Source organism: Bos taurus, chromosome 17, assembly GCF_002263795.3.
Source record: "Bos taurus isolate L1 Dominette 01449 registration number 42190680 breed Hereford chromosome 17, ARS-UCD2.0, whole genome shotgun sequence".
Lineage (NCBI taxonomy): Eukaryota > Metazoa > Chordata > Mammalia > Artiodactyla > Bovidae > Bos > Bos taurus.
This window is the reverse complement of record NC_037344.1, coordinates 53,127,292-53,147,426: the sequence shown is the minus strand read 5'-3', so window position 1 is coordinate 53,147,426 and position 20,135 is coordinate 53,127,292. Positions and strand designations below refer to the sequence as shown.

The following is a 20,135-nucleotide window of genomic DNA, read 5'->3' as shown; positions in this document are numbered from 1 at the left end:
CTGAGGCCTAATGCAGTCAAATACATATATAAATGAATGAAGGAGGGGACCTCCCTGGTGATCCATGGATTAAGACTCTGTACGTGCACTGCAGGAAGCACAACAGGTTTCGTCCCTTCTCGGGGAAGTAAGAACCTGAGTGCTGAGAGGGTAAGAGGTGGGTGGGTGAGGTAGGTACAGGCTGGTCAGGGCAGTGAAGAGCCAAACTAATACATCATTTACACTGTACAACACGGGAATTACGGCTGTCATTCCAATCCCAAAGAAAGGTAATGCCAAAGAATGTTCAAACTACTGCACAACTGCACTCATCTCACACGCTAGTAAAGCTCAAAATTCTCCAAGCCAGGCTTCAGCAATATGTGAACCGTGAACTTCCAGATGTTCAAGCTGGTTTTAGGAAAGGCAGAGGAACCAGAGATCAAATTGCCAACATCCGCTGGATCATGGAAAAAGCAAGAGAGTTCCAGAAAAACATCTATTTCTGCTTTACTGACTACGCCAAAGCCTTTGACTGTGTGGATCACAATAAACTGTGGAAAATTCTGAAAGAGATGGGAATACCAGACCACCTGACCTGCCTCTTGAGAAACCTATATACAGGTCCAGAAGCAACAGTTAGAACTGGCCATGGAACAACAGACTGGTTCCAAATAGGGACAGGAATACGTCAAGGCTGTGTATTGTCACCCTGCTTATTTAACTTATATGCACAGTACATCATGAGAAACGCTGGGCTGGAGGAAGCACAAGCTGGAATCAAGATTTCTGGGAGAAATATCAATAACTTCAGATATGCAAATGACACCACCCTTATGGCAGAAAGTGAAGAAGAACTAAAGAGCCTCTTGATGAAAGTGAAAGAGGAGAGTGAAAAAGTTGGCTTAAAGCTTAACATTCAGAAAACAAAGATCATGGCATCTGGTCCCATCACTTCATGGCAAATAGATGGGGAAACAGTGGAAACAGTGACAGACTTTATTTTTCTGGGCTCCAAAATCACTGCAGATGGTGACTGCAGCCATGAAATTAAAAGATGCTTACTCCTTGGAAGGAAAGTTATGACCAACCTAGATAGCATATTCAAAAGCAGAGACGTTACTTTGCCAACAAAGGTCTGTCTAGTCAAGGCTATGGTTCTTCCAGTGGTCATGTATGGATGTGAGAGTTGGACTGTGAAGAAGGCTGAGCGCCGAAGAATTGATGCTTTTGAACTGTGGTGTTGGAGAAGACTCTTGAGAGTCCCTTGGACCGCAAGGAGATCCAACCAGTCCATCCTAAAGGAGATAGGTCCTGGGTTCATTGGAGGGACTGATATTGAAGCTGAAACTCCAATACTCTGGCCACCTGATGTGGAGAGCTGACTCATTTGAAAAGACCCTGATGCTGGGAAAGATTAAGGACAGGAGGAGAAGGGGATGACAGAGGATGCAATGCTTGGATGGCATCACCGACACAATGGACATAGGTTTGGGTGGACTCTGGGAGTTGGTGATGGACAGGGAGGCCTGGCATGCTGCAGTTCATGGGGTTGCAACGAGTTGGACACGACTGAGCGACTGAACTGAACTGAACTGATATTCCCACTGGGGAGAAACAATCCAATTTTAGTACTGAGAGAAGAGATTGTTTAATTGTTAGCTTTTGTGCCAAGAGGCAGCCTAATAAAGCCCCTTATGAAAAACCAAAAAAAGAATATAAGAAAAATGAAATTTAGAAAGATAGGAATAAATAACAAATATAAAGCAAAGTGCACCCTACTTTGAAGACCCAAGGTATAGAATATGCACCATTTATGTAAAAATGTTTGTCTAGGATTGCCTGGTGGTCCAGCGGGTAATACTCTGTACTCCAATGCAGAGGGCCCGGGTTCGATCTCTGTTCAGGGAACTAGATCCCACATGCCACAATTAAGACCCCAGAGCGGCCAAATCAATAAATAAATATTTTAAAAAATGTTTGTCTATATACAGAATCTTTCTGGGAAGATGCGTAACAAACTGGTTCTAGTGATCAATTCTGAGTGGAGACGGGTTGGCTGTGGGAGGAACCTTGCTTCTCACCATCTGCTTTCCTTTTGTACTGGATCCTTGCCTGACCCTCCCCACCTTCTACCTGGTGCTGTGTGCCCAGGAGGCAGCCCTGTGGGCTCCACACCAGCTCGAAAATGGAGAGGACAGGACTGTGCGGTCACGTTTTGTTGCCCGAATCCCTCTCTGTAATGCTGCCAGAGGCTGGTTGAGTCCCTTGGCTTGTCACCACACAGCTCTGCTCTCCTGGTTCTGGAACCCCTGCCCTCAGACCTCAGATGGGAGGGGGTAAGTGGTTCTCTACTGCACTGCCTGTCCCACCCCATCTTTATAAAACTCCATCAAACTTCTCAGTACAAGAGCACTGCTTTCTGCCAGGATCCACACATTAAAAAAAAAAAAAAATTAGAAAACTGTCTTTAGAAAGCAAAGCAGGTGAATAGATCAAGTAGCGTATGTCATGGCAATACACCAGCAATGGGAACTCAAATGAGCTGAAGTATGCACAGGGGTGTCTGACTCTGCGACCCCGTGGACTGTAGCCCACCGGGCTCCGTTGGCCATGGGATTTTTCAGGCAAGAATACTGGAGTGAGTTGCCATTTCCTCCTCCAGGGGATCCTCCCGACCCAGGGATAGAACCCGAGTCTCCTATTATTATTATCTTCTGCATTGCCAGGCGGTCTCTTTACCACTGAGCCACCTGGGAAGCTCTCAGTGAGTTGAAGAGGAGCATCTTACTTGCTCATTTACATCATCCATCCAAAGGCGTAACGTTTTCCGGATAGTGGGGTAATTGTTTCTGCCCCCCGTCTGTGGCTTCAGCAGACCAGCCTTCTCGAGGTTGTGCAAGGTCAGGATGTGCTCGTAGCCGTAGGTCTGCAAGAGAAATCAAATCAGGAAAATGGTTTCTGTGACTTTCAAAAAGGAGCACTTCCAACAAATTCACTGGTGAGCACTCTGGGGCACGTTACCAAAATCCAGGTGATGACTGTCCGCGGGCGCAGGCAGGGCAGGACGGAAGCCTGTCCTAAAGCTGCTTGCCCATGACAACAAATCCAGCTCACTGGATTACTCAAAGGATTTAAACTTTTCACTTTCAAGTTCCGAGAATTTATGGGCCCAACTTAAGTGAGCATCAAATAAATTATAGTATTCTGGACATCCCTGGCAATCCAGTGGTTAAGATCCCATGTTTCCACCCCAGGAGGTGGGGGTCTGATCCCTGGTCAGGCAACTGAGATCCCCCACAGCATGGCCAAAAAAAAAAATTATAGTATATTTTCATATGGAATATAACTAGCTGTTAAAAGCAGAATGAGGCAGACCTACACATCCTGATTAAGAACAAGTTTCTGGATTTATTCTTAAGGACAAAAAAATAGAATATAGTTAAGTCCTCTAGATACGAAAAAGTTCTGTTCTGAGAGTGTGTTTTTAAGTCCAGCAAAGTTAGCCTGAGTACCCAACTAACACAATTGGAGGGCAAGCTGAAGTTTCTCTTAAGTCTCACATTGATGGAATGCACATTCACATCTTTGAAAGTTTTTAATTTTTGAAGGTTTGTGTGTAGGGGACTTACTGTACTTCACATAATAGGATTTTATCTCTATTAAAAGAGATCTAATGAGTAATAAAAGCTGATGCTTATATGATACTTTCCATGTTTTAAGTGCTTTATATATGTTAACTTAATCATTCTTACTATAACCCCATGAGGTAGATACTATTATCTCCATTTTACAGAGAACTTTAAATAACTTGCCCAAGGTCACACAGCTAATGAGTAACAGAGCTGGGACTCAGATCCAGTTGGTCTCGCCCCATGGTCTGTGTATGTAAACGTTCTTTGTACACACACGCAAAGAAGGGGATCTGGAAGCACTCCAACCAAACTGCTCATGTAAGTCCCCTCCAGGGAGGGGAATGGTGGGCAGGGGAGGCAAGGCGGGGCGTCACAGTTTGTACGGTGTGTGTGTGTGTGTGTGTGTGTGTGTGTTAGATGCTCAGTTGTGTCCAACTCTTTGCAACTCCATGGACTGTAGCCTGCCAGGCTCCTCTGTCCATGAAATTCTCCAGGCAATAATAATACTGGAATGGGTTGCCATTCCCTTCTCCAGGGGATTTCCCAGACCTAGGGGGTGAACTCGGGTCTCCTGCATTGCAGGCAGATTCTTTACCTTCTGAGCTACCTACCTGGGAAGCCCTTGCACCATATACTTCTGCTTCATTTGAATGTTATATGATGAGAATGCACATGTAATTTTTTAAAGGAGAAGCAAACAAAAAACCCAAACTAAGTGAGTATTTAGTTTTGACAATAATGTACTTAACTGTAAATAGTAACAGCAAATACATACAGCTGAAACATTTTTAAACAGAGAGGAGACTTTTAAAAACAATGGTGGGCTTTTCCTTACTATAAAGTAACAGGCTTGATTTAAGTAAGTCGGCTAAGGAATCATCATCAGAAAGTTCCCTTCCTCTGTGGAATTGTCTGGTTAAAGAGCAGGAGCACTAGTCCCTGGCTGTCTGGGGTTAGTCCTGGCTCCGGTACACACTATCCATGGGATTCTCTGGGAAAGAACACAACAACCGCAGATATGCAGATGATTCCACTCTTACAGCAGAAAGTGAAGAGGAACTGAAGACTCTCTTGATGAGGGTAAAAGAGGAGAGTGGAAGAACTGGCTTAAAACTAAGTATTAAAAAAACTAAGTTCATGGCATCTGGTCCCATTACTTCATGGCAGATAGGAGAAAGTGGAAGCAGTGACAGACGTTACTTTCTTGGGCTCCAGAATCACTGTGGACAGTGACTACAGCTGTGAAATCAAAAGATGCTTGTTCCTTGGAAGAAAAGCTATGACAAACGTAGACAAGTATTAAAATGCAGAGACATCACTTTACCAAGAAAGGTCCACATAGTCAAAGCTATGGTTTTTCCAGTATCATGTACGGATGTGAGTTGGATCATAAAGGTGGAGCACCAAAGAATTGATGCTTTTGAACTGTGGTGCTGGAAGACTCTTGAGAGTCCCTTAGACTGCAAGGAGATCAAGCCACTCAATTTTAAACGAAATCAACCTGAATATTCATTGGAAGGACTGATGGTGAAGCTAAAGCTTCAATACCCTGGCCAGCTGATGCAAACAGCCAACTCATTGGGAAAGATCCTCATGCTGGGAAAGATTGAAGGCAAAAGGATAAGGGGATGACAGAGGATGAGATAGTTAGATGGCATCACAAACTCAACGGACATGAATTTAAGCAAACTCCAGGAGATAGTGGAGGACAGAGAAGCCTGGAGTGCTGCAGTCCATGGCATCTCAAAGAGACACAACTTAGGGAATGAAAAACAACAACTGGCACACACTAGCTGCTGACCTTGGGCAAGTTACAGCACTACTCTGTGCCTTGGTTTTCTCATCCATAAAATGGGGATAAGACTGTCTCGCTCATCACCTTTGTAAGGATTAAACAAATGAATACACATAACACTCTTCTAACTAAGCCTGGCATGTAGTAAAAGCTCAATAAACATTAACTATCGTTATTATTATGCAAACACAGCAGACAAATACCAAGGACAATCCCTCCAGGTATTAAAACATTTAAAAGATAATGGAAACCCTACACCCAAATAGCAGCTTTGGGAAGTATTTTTTTAGAAAGACGCTTTCACCCCTGGCAAATTAGTCATTTAAAAACATACTGACCTGTAGAATTTCTCTTTTGTAATAATCCAGAACTTTCTGTTTGAGTCCACTATTGCACACAGACTGGAGGCAAACTAGTCTTAACACCTTGATCAAGGGATGTTTTTGGGCAATACAATCCTCAATGTAGCTGTTGACCTGAAAACAAAGTATAGATGGGCACCAGCATCTGGTCTGGGGACTGACAGAACTGGATATTTACTATTATTTTTCAAAGTCAAATAAAGGAGATGAGTGGAAGAAGGGCTCATTCTTTTTGCACTTTCCCTCAGCTCCCTCCAGAGTAGCTCCTTCGGCCCTTGCTACACACACACCACCCACCCCCCACCATGCAGACACGCCAGCGATCGGGGAGCACAGGCTGGCGAGGGCAGACTTGAGGGACCCAGCAGCCTGTCTGGACTCATCTGTCTCCATGGATGGACAACCTCCAGAGGCTGCTGCATGTCCCGGGTGTGTGATCCTGGCTATCCCAGCAGCAATTTATCAGCATAAAGTAACAAGAATCTTTCTAGAAGATGGGAGTTTTCACAAATTCAATCATTTCAAATTTAGTAATAGAGGTGGATATGTAAAGGAACTATCAGACCAATTTGCTGGGACCTCCCTGGTGGTCCAGTGGCTAAGACTCAGCAATCCCAATGCAGGGGGCCTGGGATCGATCCCTAGTCAGGGAACTGGATTCCACATGCCACAGCGAAAAGATCCCACATGCCTCAACTAAGACCCGGTGCAGCCAAATAAATTAATTAATTAAAAAAAAAAGATCAATTCACTTAGGAAGTAAATCTATTCATTTAGAGATCTTTGATTTTAGAGGCAGGGCCTCACCTCTCTGTGCACTGAAGAAAGTGCCTTCAATACAATAATCTTAAATACTTGATTAAGATCTCTGTTTTCACATTTTGCACCTGCTCTTTAAAATATTTAGATAAGGCATGGGAATCAAAGCAATTGCTTTTCTAGCTGTAATCTTAGTTTTTATAAGGTATCAATTATTTGCTAGAACAGTTTCATTTTCACATACTTTATCAGTGTCTATCCCAGACATAAACTCCTGCTCCACTGTCAATTTATCAAAGAAGTCTTCAGAAGCTAAAATGGAAACAGCAAATTTGTAAGTAAGAAATTCAATAAATGTTAATGCTTTTATACACAGAGCATGACTAGGAAACATGACATGCAAAAAAGAAAGCAAACAAAAATTCAAACTGCCACCTGAGGAGAATCTAAGAAACATGGAAAACTATAACTCTGACCTCCTAAGTTACATCCAGGAATAGTCAACCACTGTACCCTTTCGCTATTCTTAGGACTCTCATGAAATCTCAATATCCTTAGGATTCTAATAAGATCTTAGGAATTTTTCTTCAGTATCTGCTGCTACTGCTAAGTCACTTCAGTCGTGTCCGATTCTGTGCGACCCCATAGATGGCAGCCCACCAGGCTCTGCCGTCCCTGGGATTCTCCAGGCAAGAACACTGGAGCGGGCTGCCATTTCCTTCTCCAGTGCATGAAAGTGAAAAGTAAAAGTGAAGTCGCTCAATCATGTCTGACTCCTCACGACCCCATGGACTGAAGCCTACCAGGCTCCTCCGTCCATGGGATTTTCCAGGCAAGAGTACTGGAGTGGGTTGCCATTGCCTTCTCCTTTTCTTCAGTATCAATGAAAGCTAATTTGCCAAGAGCCTTTTACTTGCATCATCAGATCTAACCCAGTTTCACCTGATCTCCACTTCCATCAATATGAAAACAAAGGACTGATTTTCTAACACTTTTATGTAAGATTCAAAGCATACTTTATAAAACAGGGCATTGAACAATCTCTAACTCAGCTTTTACAGCCTGTGTTTTAACAAGTAAATTCATCTTTGGTGTAATAGACATTTCCCAAGCTCTTTCAAAATACTTAACATACACTCTCCATCTAGGGAGTCTTCAAGGGAAAAACAAAAACTAAAACAGAAACTGGATTCTGCTCTAAGTAATCCTTAATGACAGGATAAAAACCAGACCGAAACAATTAACTGCCTCATGTTAGGGGAAGAATTTTTTTCTCTTTTTGACATTCCAAATATTGTATCACATGATTACATTATCTTATTAATGAAAGAAAACTGAGTTAACCACAAAGGGAACATTTTTGACTATAAACATGGGAACATTTAATTAACACTGAGGATAACATACGGTATTAAAACAGAGCTAACCCTCCCAAGGGAGCATGGCGGTGCCAATGGCCATGGTGTCAGTCATGGTTCGTGCTAGTCAGCCCCAGGCAAGCTCCATCACTTCCCAAGGATACTCACTAGTTACATCTTTGATCAGCTCTGCAATCGAGGTGTGATTTGCGAGGGAGCCTCGCGCTGCCTGCATGTGGGGCAGCTGTGAAACGAACTGCTTGATCTCCCCAACCGTCTTGGCATTGTGCCTTTCCTGAAATGCATAAAACAGCAGGAGCAGGAAGTGGGGAAGATATTTTAAGCGCTCTGTTCTTTGTATTGCTTAGGGGACATTCAATTTATACTAATGCAAAAGAAAGAAGGGAATACAAATAAATCAGGCCAGACCCATCTTCAACATGACACAGAAAAACAGAAAAGACAGGCTCACTGTTCCTGTTCACTACATTAGTACTTTTTTAGGGAGCAAATGCCTAAGGTTTTTTTCCTTCCCAGGAACCAGATAATATTGTGATTAGTATTTGTGGAGGACGATATTAGGTTATCCAGAAACATTTCTGAGTAAAAAATTAAAATGAAGACATTATATTAAGAGGGGAACATAAATAGCAAAAAGTTTCCTCTGTAACAGAAAAAAAATCCATTCTTACTGCTGAACCTCAATCTTGAATATTATCCACGGATAAAAACAACCTTACTTCGTGGTGAGAAATTTTTCTTTTTTTTTGCAAAGTTTAGTAATTGTAAAGCAAGTAACTCAGAAAATTGAAGAAAATCAATTAACGAATCCTAACAAAGATGAACCTAGGGACCTCCCAGGTATGTCCAGTGTTTTAAGACTTCACCTTCCCATGCAGGGGGTGTGGGTTTGATCCCTGGTCGAATCACACATGCCTCATGGCCAAAAGACCAGAACATAAACAACAGAAGCAAAAACGGTAATAAGTTCAATAAAGATTTTTTAAATGGTCCACGTTAAAAAAAAAAAAAAAACACTAAAAAAAATAAAGATGAAACCTGGAAATACACACTCAGTGAAAAAAATCAGTCTTCAAAGTTCTCCTAATACATGTTTCCAAAGACTAAACACGCAGAGTTCAGCATCTTACTGAATTCCCATTTCAAAAATGAGCTTAACCAAGAATAAACCAGTGGCTGGGCAAGAGGAGGGAGGAAGGTGATAATGAAGCCGTCCATTTAAAAGCTCTGGGCTCCTGGGATTTCGCTCTTATTATCACCTCCTGCATCTGCAGAGTTCCCTTGCCATTGGCATGTTGGCTAAACTGGGAGCTATTGGCCCAAATTGCAAGTTCTATTATAGAGGATCTTAAATTTAGAGTACAGCTGGCTTCCTCTTGAGAGAGATGGGAAATAATTACAAAGAAGGTAAAACAAATATTTATGGTGAACGCTTGTAAACTCAAAATACTACCCCTTTCTCTCCCTGAAAGAGAAAAACACCTTTTCTCATAGGTCTGGGGAGAAGTTTAAAAAGAAAACCTTGGCGGGGATTTCCCTGGTGGTCCAGAGGTTAGAACTCCTTGCTTCCAATGCAGGGGCAGGGGTTCCAGCCCTGATTGGGGAACTAAGATCCTGCATGCTACGAAGTGCAGAATGAATGAATGAAGGTGCATATATTTAAAAAAAAAAGAAAGAAAACCTTGAGTTCTCCAGTGGCTGAGCCCACAGTTGCTCAGAACTGCAGCCCTGCTCAGTGGCTGCACTTTGGCAGTCCTTGCTCGCTAGGAGGGGTGGGCAGTCTAGCCTGTGACCTACAGAAGCTGGGTAACAACCAAACCATCTCACCTCGAATGCTGCAGAGATCACCTTTGCTTTCTTGCTAAGCACGGAGCCCACAGCATTGAAGTTTTTATCTCTGATCTCAGCGTACAGCTCCTCTGCAGAATTCAGCTGAAGCTTCTTTGCTTCCGTAGGAAGGTCCTTACCACCATCGCCCTGTTTTTTAGGTGCGAATTTCTCCGGAGGTAATTTCACATAACCTGAAAAACAGCGGAAGGGAACAAGGCCCTGAGTGCGTTTAATGGAAGAACCAGTTTAGCTCAGGCACTTAAATAGAATTTTCCAACTCAGAAGAGGGTGGAAGCTGGCTTTATAAAAAATGGTGCATGGCACTGAGGCTCTGATTTTTCCACAATCACAGTACAGAATGCAGTCACTCTTCAATATTAATATCATGGTTCCACTTTTCTTTGGAGTCACCTATCTAAATCACTGCAGCAATGTTTAGTTACTTTCTAAACTTATTCAGGGATGGGTTATGTTTGCACTTAAAAAAATTTTACAAGGATCTCTCCCATTATCTTATGGTGTTTTTCAAACTGTACGTCATGTCCTGTTAGTGGATCATGAAATCAAGTTGGTGGGTTGCAATGAGCATTATAAACAAACATACAAAACACAGCATCCAGTTCCTCCACTAAGTAGCCTTAATCCACTTCTCCCACCTGTGTTCCCTCCAAACCAACTTAGTCATTTCCAGAAATACCCTACATGCTCTTACGAGTTGCCTTAGCATATAAACTGGTTTAACTCTAAGAAACTTGGCAGTATGAATCAAGGACCTTATAACATTAATACTTCTGACCCCTAAATCCTGCATCAGAGAATGCAGAGGAAGAAATACAGTATATGAAAAAAAATTATGTACACAGATGCCTTTATAACCATTAAAAAAAAAGAAACCCAAACATAAATTGCCCACCATTAGGGGAATGGTTGTACAAACCATGGTATAATATATATTATGGACTTTAATTAAGCTATTAAAATTATACATATGCTGAGAAAATGCTCATCTTATACCAAATCAAAAACGAGGTTCAGGGAATCCCTGTACCTAGTCCAGTGGTTAGGACTCAGCGCTTTCTCTGTGAAGACCTGGGTTCAATCCAGGTTCAATCAAAATCTGGTCAAGGAACTAATATACCCCACAAGCTGCGTGGGCTCCCACAACCCACCCCCCAAAATTTTTCAGAATAATTTGTACAAGCTGATTCTGCTGCTGCTGCTGCTAAGTCACTTCACTCGTGTCCAACTCTGTGCGACCCCACAGACGGCAGCCCATCAGGCTTCCCCATCCCTGGGATTCTCCAGGCAAGAACACTAGAGTGGGTTGCCATTTCCTTCTCCAATGCATGAAAGTGAAAAGTGAAAGTGAAGTTGCTCAGTCGTTTTGTTAACTGAAAACAAACTCTTAATAGAAAAATGACTATGAGGAAATACACCAAAATATTAACGTTGTCCCAAAGTTTAGGGGCAGGATTTCAGGGATCATGGAAGATGTGTGTTTTCCTTCTTTATTTTTTTCAATTTTCCCTTAATCAACATTTGACTTATATTGTAAAAAAAAAACACAAAAAAACAAAAAACAAACCTTGCTGCCAAGAAACTGAATTTACACATATTCCTTCTCTTCTTGGAGAATCCCTTCCTACCTCTCACCTATCTTACATGGCCTCCCCTCACTCCCCAGGCCACCTCCCTGCCCTAAACCCTAGTTCCTTCTAAAGGTCTCTTAGGTGGTTGCTCTCTGCAACCATGAGAGGAGGGGCTCCCTCATTTCTTTGATTCCCACCTACTATCTAGCATAGAACTCCTCTGTCCATGAAATGGAGTTTTTAGAAGTATTCAAGATGCCATCTCTTGGTGACTTCCCCGGGTGGTCCAGTGGTTAGGAATCTGCCTTCCAATGCAGGGATCTTGGGTTTGATCCCTGGACGGGGAACTGGGATCCCACATGCTGCAGGGCAACTAACCCCATGTACTGCAACTACTGAGCCCCTGCACCACAAAAAAGACTCAACACAGCCAAAAAAAAAAAAAAAAGCCTAATTTTGAAACAAATAATTTAAAAATAAGACTTTTCACAGCCTTATCATTAAAGACTCTGCTTTGTGGAAACCCCTCTTCATGGCTGTGTCTTCATCTACTCCCTTGGCCATCCATCTATCCATCTGCTCTCCATGCATTCTTATGGTAGAATACACCTAACATAAAACTTACCATTTTAACCATTTTACAAAAGCATTTATTACATACACAACTTTCTACAACCACAGCTGGTCTCTAGTTCCAGAACTTTTTTTATCCCAAAAGAAAACCCTGGGACTTCCCTGGCAGTCCAATGGTTAAGACTCCATGCTTCCACTTCAGGGGGTGCGGGTTCAATTCCTACTTGCTAAACTAAGATACTGCATGCCTCGTGGTGCAACCAAAAAATTAAAAAACAAAAAACCCAAAGGAAATCCCGTACCCAACAGGAGTTGACTCCCCACCCTTTTCCTGAGCCCTGGCCACCACCAGCTGGCTTTCTGCCTCCATGCTTTCCTCCAAGGCTCTTCCTTGGCTCCCTGTGATATAATTCAGGATGCCAAAAGAGACTGGGGCTCATGTAAATGAGGGAAGGAGGCCTGGATGGGACAGGAGTGGTGGAATCTGTGGTATTCTAGAGAGAAGGGCCTGTCTAAAGAAGGGATATTCACTGGGCACCAGCTGCCACATAGGAATGTGGTCATGGGGTTGCCAGAGCCTCATAGGTTTTTAAAGATATGGAATACATCAAGATCATTATTACAGTCTTCTCCAATTTTAAACAGTGACAGAAACAGGCACAAAGCATGCGGTCAAAACCAAATAAAACACACTTGTGATCTCTGACCCCAACTGTCTGTTAAGCCTAACTCTAGTAGGCCTTCAAGTCTATCATCAAGTGTCTCCAACCTCCTGTTATCTATCACCTTTCTCCCAGAATGTACCCGGCTGTGCCCCCTGCCTCAGCAAGCTATTTGCCCCATGGTTCCCCACAGGTATTATGCTGACTGCCCCTCACCAGCAACACCCCCCTATATTCTACCCACCTTTCCAAATCCAGTACAAAAGCCACCTCGTCCATAAGCTTTCCTGAATGACTGCCCACCTTGGAATCTATGTTCTCCAACTGCAGGGCCACCTGCATTTAGCCCTGGGCCTCTGCTCACAGGGGGCACACACAGCCCTGTGCAGTAAACACTCGCCAGCCTATGTGTGACCAACAAGGACAGTGTGCTCAGATGTCACTGAATCCTAGTGTCTAAAGTCCGCATTTTAATTTTTCCAAATACTGAGTTATTTAGAAAGGAAGTGTCTCCTGAAAAAAAAATGGTCTTTTGAATTACAATTTCGGCATATTTTTTCTTCTCTGTCCACTATAATAAATACTGCTTAGAATATGGGTTTTTCTTTGAAAAAAAATTTCAACTGGTCTTTTGGATATTCCTATCAGATTACCTATTGGTAAAAGGCAGGGTTACTTTACTCACTGTTCTGAATGCCATAAATTTCATCAATGAGTCCTTCGTATGTAAGCTGAGTGGCGAGAGGCGATAACAAATCCACGTTCCGATCAAGCAACAAGAGATTATCAAACACAGGGAATATTGAATTCTGGCTTCCTGTAAACTCTCTCTTCATCCTGATCATCATATTGGCCACTTGCTGGAAACAAAACATGGGGTCAGGTGGGACTCTCCTGGGCATAAGCAGATTTAAAAATCTGGCTAGGACTAAAAAAAAAAAAATTGGCTAGAACTTCCCTAGTGATCCAATAGTTAAGACTCTGCACTTCCACTGCAAGGGGCCCAGGTTTGATCCCTGATCAGGGAACTAATATCCATGTGCCACATGGCACAGCCAAAAAAAAAAAAAACAGCTAAAAATGCAAAGTATCAAAAAAGTAAAAACTGGAGAAAAATGGTGGAAGAGTGAGATGGACAAGAAATAAACAGTGACAGAAAACCACTCCATGTTGGATGCCCATTCCAGTGCTTACACTTTACCAGCTATTTCTCAACGAGGCATAAAATCAAAGTCTATTTCTATTATTCACGGAAGTTCTATTCTATAAAGTCACCATGAATGCTGAATCAGTGAATACTGAACCACCGCTCTGCAGGGCCATTAGGGTGAGGGCTTCTTGAGTCTCTGATTACAACACTTTCATCATCTGATCAATATATAATCTTGTTTTATGTGTGTTCTATTTAAAGACATTAAATATATGCTGTTGATTCTCCAACACTATCATTTACACTAAATGAAGCTCATCTAATATGAGTTTTCTCCCTAAAGGACCATCATAGCCTTCCTACATTCTGAAAACTGGATAGCACTTCCGCACCACCGCTGGGGGCCATTTTAACAGTGAAATCACCAACTGAAAAAAAAAGGCACAAAAATGCACACACACACACAGAAGTGGCAATGAGTACTGCACGGCAGTATAGTGGCAAAAATCACACTTGTTCATGGTATGAGTTGAAGGCAGAGCGTTGCTTGCTGTGATCTCAGCTGAGAACATGCGCAACTTCAATTACTGGATGATACAAATTACTGCTTCCCTGAGCGTATCTGCAGAGCACTGTGCCAATTTGGGAGCTATAAAGAAATTTTAGCAAGTATGCGAATTTTCAAATCAAAACAGATTCCCACTCCTCCCCATCCCAGGCACCAGGGGGCCCTTGCTCCACCACCAGAAGCATCTCCCGTTTCTCACCCGGGCGCACTCTCCTTTCCCAAAGATCTGGGGGATAGTCCCGTACAGAGCTTGCAGGGTCATCAGCCCCTTGGCTGCATGGTACAGGCTGGTCTGGTCACTTTCCAGATAGCACTCCTGTGGAGAGGAAGGGCTAGTTACAGTCACGGTCACCTGGGTGCCTTGTGGTGCCTGCCTCCGTCTGGTGGTGGGACTTGGCAGCCACTGGGTAAGATGGGTTCCACTTCCCCACTTTGCCAGGAAGCTGCAAACTGGGGTCCAGTTTACGAAGCTGCTGTTTGGCAGCCCAGGCCAGGAGCCCAAGAGCTGTGCCATCAGGGGACAGCTAGGAAGCAATTCTCCCAGGGCAGAGCCTTCTGGAAGGCACTCCTCCTAGTTTACCAGCTCTTGAATAAGCTACTGATTAGAAAAGATTTTACGGGCTTTCCATATGGCTCAGTGGTAAAGAATCTGCCTGGCAAGCAGGATCGGGAAGATCCCCTGGAGGAGGAAATGGCAACCCACTCCAGTGTTCTTGCCTGGAGAATCCCATGGATGAGGAGCCTGGCGGGCTACAGTCCAAGGGGTAACAAAGAGTTGGACATGACTTCTTGACTAGACCACTACCACCAAGAAAGACTGAGAAGGGAACCAGGCTCCCTCACTCACAGTGGCGAGTGCAGAGGCTAGGAGGGCACTGCGGGAGGCCACGTGGCGATGCCCACGAGTGCACGTATTCCCTGAGCCCCAGAATCCCAGGTGACCTCACAACGGGGTACACGGCAGTCTTTACAAACATGACACAGATTTTCACACACACTGACGCCGACTGAAGGCCGTAACATCTTGAGAAATGAAAAAGGGGCAGCTGAACATCTTTAGAGTGATCCCATTTTCAGAAAATATATTTTGCCTTATGAAGTATACAGGGTAAATTTTGTAAAGCAGGCAAAATTATGCTTCTTTGGCATAGAAAAAGGGACACAAAACAAAAATACACACCAAACCAGCTGGGGGAGGTGGGAGGGAGGTTCAAGAGGGAGGGACATACGTATCCTTATGGCTGATTCACGTTGTTGTATGGCAGAAACCAACACAACATTGTAAAGCAATTATTCTCTAATTGAAAATAAAACATAGAAATAAAAATAAACATAATACACAAAAGTGGCACAAAAGTGACAACTCAAGGGAAGAAAACCTAAAAAGTCAATAAATTATGAAAATTATAATAAAAATGAAAAAACCACATTGTTAATTGGCTATATTCCAATACAAAATAAAAAGTTAAAAATAAAAAAAACAGCTAGGAAGTGAACAGCTAGGAAGTGACAGGAGAGACTCCAGAAGTTTTGACACTGGTAGGAGCACAGGTTCCTGACTCTGGTTGTCTTGTTCCGAACCTCAGCTGTGTCACTGCCCAGCTGGTGCCCTGGGGCAATTAGATAATTTCTCTATGCCTTATTGTCTGCAGAAGGAGTATATTCAACACAGTATATGGATTAAATGAGGAAAACACACGTAAAACATTTCATCCCAGGACCTGAAACATACAAGTGCTTATGTTAGCTTTTGTCATTATTTACAATATTAATATTTAACATTATTAATATAATAATAAAATATAAATAAAATTATTAGCTTTTCTAGTGATATTCACATATAGCTCTTATTAACAATAGTTTTATTATTTTATTTTTCTATTATTTTATTATATAACAATTAGAAATCATTTGGATTTTTCCTTTTCATAATCATCATCCACTCATAAGTCAGAATGGAACACTGGACCAGACACCCGTCACTGACCCTCCTGACATGTCTGTAGCCTCCAAAGCCAGGAGGGAGGGGACGCTGGAGGGATTCAGGATGAGAGGGCGGAATTCATCTGTTCTGCCCCAGGGAGGAAGGGGGGCTGTGCCTGGAAGGAGCCTGTGAGGATGCTTGGTCTTCACTGAAAGTAATGCCTGGTGGCTCTTCCAAGCCTGGCAATGCTAACATTTCACCACATACGACACAGCCAAATCAAGAATGTCCAGAGACATACTTTATGGAAAAATTACTTAAAACTCCCTATCGGAGCAGAGCCAAGACAAAATTAAAAAAAAAAAAATTAGAGAACATCTCTCAAAGTAGTATTAATTGTTTAAATTTAGAAAGCTGCATTACTATAAAGATATTCCTTTTATAATTCTATCTCTTAAAAAAGATTTAAAAGTTGAGGATACATATTTATCTTGAATTTTTTGCTGTCATATGACTGGTGGTGGGTGATTATTTGTCCTAATATCCCTCTATTCTGTGCTTGTGGAATTTCACCTGGTATTTCAGCCATGAGGACATTTTTGGAGGGGACAAATGCTAATACCCATTAACATTTAAATATACATGTTTTTTTGACCCCAAAGTCCCACATGCCTATACAGTAGAATATCTTGCAATGTTTAAAAAGGAGGTAGGCAGATTTTCTATGTATTCATTCCTACATGTACTAGTGAAGGCCAAAACAGTTTAAGCCCTGTGACTGAGCATTCAACTGAACTGAACTCTAATTCCCACATTCTGTACAGTACAATGTTCAAGACAATCAAAATCAAATCCCCAAAGCACAGAAAGGTCCACATGTGTCTCCTGATGCCAAAAAAAAAAGAAACCAAAAACCTAATTATGCTCACTGTTTAAAATCCAATAAATAAGTATAATTACTTCACCTCTATTAGAAATCGGACTTGAATTTAACATTCAAGTAGAATTCTTAGCTTTATTATCCAGGCAAAATCCTTGATTTCTAAAATAGAATCTTCAGTGAACATATACAGCCAAGGGCTTGAAATTCTTGGCAAAAAAGAATTCTGTCCTTTCTTGCAAACCAGCGGTTAAATAAACAGGAAATCTCTCCTCTGGGCAGGTTTTGTCATGCTGGGGCAAGTTTTCCTCAGCTGCTACCGAGTCACATTAATTACACAGATGTGAATTGATTACACCAGGGTACATCATTATAGGTACGTGATTTAAAGTTAATACAGCAAAATGTTAATTCCAGAATCTAGGTGATGAGTATACAGGTGTTCACTGTACCATTCTTTCAAGCTTCAACTTTTCTGTATGTTTCATATAAAACATTAGGTTGGGGGCGGGGGGCAGGTGGAGAAATCTGTACTACCACTGGAAGAGGTTTGTTGTAAGCAAAACAATGGGGAACATGACTTTAAAAAAAAGAGCCAAGAAACTCTCTTGGTTATAAAATTCATCAGGGGTGCCACTGAGTTCTTCCTCAGGTTAACTCTTTGAAGATGGTGATCACAGTAACAACATAATACAGAAGAAAAAGTTTCAAATAACTTTGGGCACAACACCAGTGCTTCTCAAAAGTTCTCGTCTCCAGACCAGCAGGATCCCTGTCACATACGCAAAATTCAAAGAAGGAAACACAGATAAACATGATTACATTAAGAAGACACACAGAGGGTGGGGAGTCACTAGAGTGGCAAAAGGAGGCATTCTGGAATACTGGTAGCATTCTTGTTGTTTTCTTTTTAAGCAGAGTCCCAGGTGTTTTCACTTTGTGAAAATCCATCAAACTTTATACTCATGATTTGTGCACTCATCTGAGTACAGAATATACTTAGAAAGATGTACACATAGCAAAAACTATCACAAACTAAGTCAAGAGACAACTAGAGAGTAGCCCGTGCTTGCGGCAACTAGCCCCCTAGCGCAGCAACAAAGACCCACTGCAGCCAAAAATATAAATCAACCAAGAAAATTTGTTTAAAAAGTGCCATGTTTACTTAAATATAAGATGTGATACCATAAAACTCCTAGAAGAGAATGTAGGCAAAACATTCTGACATAAATCATACCAATGTTTTCTTAGGTCAGTCTCCCAAGGCAATAGAAATAAAAGCAAAGATAAACAAATTGGACCTAATCAAATTTATAAGCTTTTGCAAAGCAAGGGAAACTATAAACAAAATGAAGACAACATACGAACTGGGAGAAGTTATTTTCAAACAAGGCGATGGACAAGGGCTTAATTTCCAAAATATACAAACAGCTCATACAACTTAACGAAAAAATAAACACTCCAATAAAAAAAATAAGCATACGGTATAAACAGACATTTCTACAAAAAAGATATACTGATGGCCAGTGTTCTTGCCTGGAGAATCCCAGGGACGGGGAAGCCTGGTGGGCTGCCGTCTATGGGGTCGCACAGAGTCGGACATGACTGAAGCGACTTAGCAGCAGCAGCAGCAGCAGCAGTAGGTACATGAAAAGATGCTCAATGTCACTAATTATTAGAAAAATGCAAATCAAAACTACGTTGAGGTACCACCTTACACCAGTGAAAATGGCCATCATTAAAAAGGCTACAAATAATAAATGCTGGAGGGGGTATGGAGCAAAGGGAAAAGGGAACCCTCCCACGCTACTGGTGGGAATATAAATTGGTGCAGCCACTATGGAAAACAGTATGAAGGTTCCTTAAAAAACTAGAATTGCCATGTGAAATAGCAATCCCACTCCCGGATATATATCTGGAAAAAATAAAAACACTAATTGAAAAGATACTGTATGTACCCCAACATTCATGAGAGTTCTAATTACAACAGACATGGAAGCGACCCAAGTGCTCATTAACAGATGAATGGATGATGAAGACATGGAGGGGGTGGCGGGTGTGTGGGTGTGTGTGTGTATATAAATGTATAAATGTATGTGACTGTATACACACACACACAATGGAATATTGGGCTTCCCAAATGGCACTAGTGGTAAAGAACCCACCTGCCAATGCAGGAGACATGGGTTCAATCCCCTGGAGGAGGGCATGGCAACCCACTCCAGTATTCTCATCTGGAGAATACCATGGACAGAGGAGCCTGCAGACCTACAATCCATGGGCTCACACAGAGTTGGATATAACTGAAGCAACTTAGCAAGTGTACAATGGAATATTACTCATCCATTAAAAAAGAATGAAATAGTGCCATTTGTAGCAACATGGATGGACCTAGAGAATATTATGCTTAGCGAAATAAGACAGAAAAAGACAAACACTACGTGATACCACTCATATGTGAAATCTGCAAAGATAATACCATGAATGTATACACAGAACAGAAACAGACTTACAGACACAGAAAACCAACTAGCGGTGGCAGAGCCCCCACCTGCCGGCCTGCACCTCTTACAAGTGTCCCATGTTAATAACTCTGCTTCTTGCCTAACCCTTTGCCTCTCACTGAATCCCTTCTGCGCTGAGACACAAAGAACCTGAGCCTTAGTAAGCCCAGACACCAGCTACTGACATCCCCACCAGGTGGCAGAAGTTAACTGTATGCTGCTCATTAAGCATGCAGACTCCAGACCCATTGGAATCAGAAGGTTGATGATGCTGACCTCCATGCATCTCACCAATGACCAATCAGAAGCGTGTCCACAAGCTGCTCACGCCCTCTTTGGACCATTGCTATAAAACTCCTCACTACTCCCTCCAGGAGGGGACACACAGTTTTGAGGGCATTAGCCCACTGTGGCCCCCTTTGCCTGGCAAAGCAATAAAGCTATTCTTTTTTACTTCACAGCCCCCCATCCAAAAAAAAGACAAGACAAGAAACCAGTGGGGCACGGAAGAGGGGAGGGACAAATTAGGGGTATGGGACTAACGGA

At 42.3% G+C, this 20,135-nt stretch overlaps 1 protein-coding gene across 1 annotated transcript in view; it reads right to left on the bottom strand.

Annotated features, from left to right (window-relative positions):
* The window catches only part of VPS33A (VPS33A core subunit of CORVET and HOPS complexes), a 29,571-nt gene that overhangs the window by 3,154 nt on the left and 6,282 nt on the right, over positions 1-20,135 (bottom strand). The window contains 7 exon segments of the mRNA NM_001046049.2: positions 2,771-2,908; positions 5,748-5,885; positions 6,775-6,842; positions 8,057-8,183; positions 9,737-9,930; positions 13,249-13,423; positions 14,481-14,597. Coding sequence (NP_001039514.1) covers positions 2,771-2,908; positions 5,748-5,885; positions 6,775-6,842; positions 8,057-8,183; positions 9,737-9,930; positions 13,249-13,423; positions 14,481-14,597 — 957 coding nt within the window.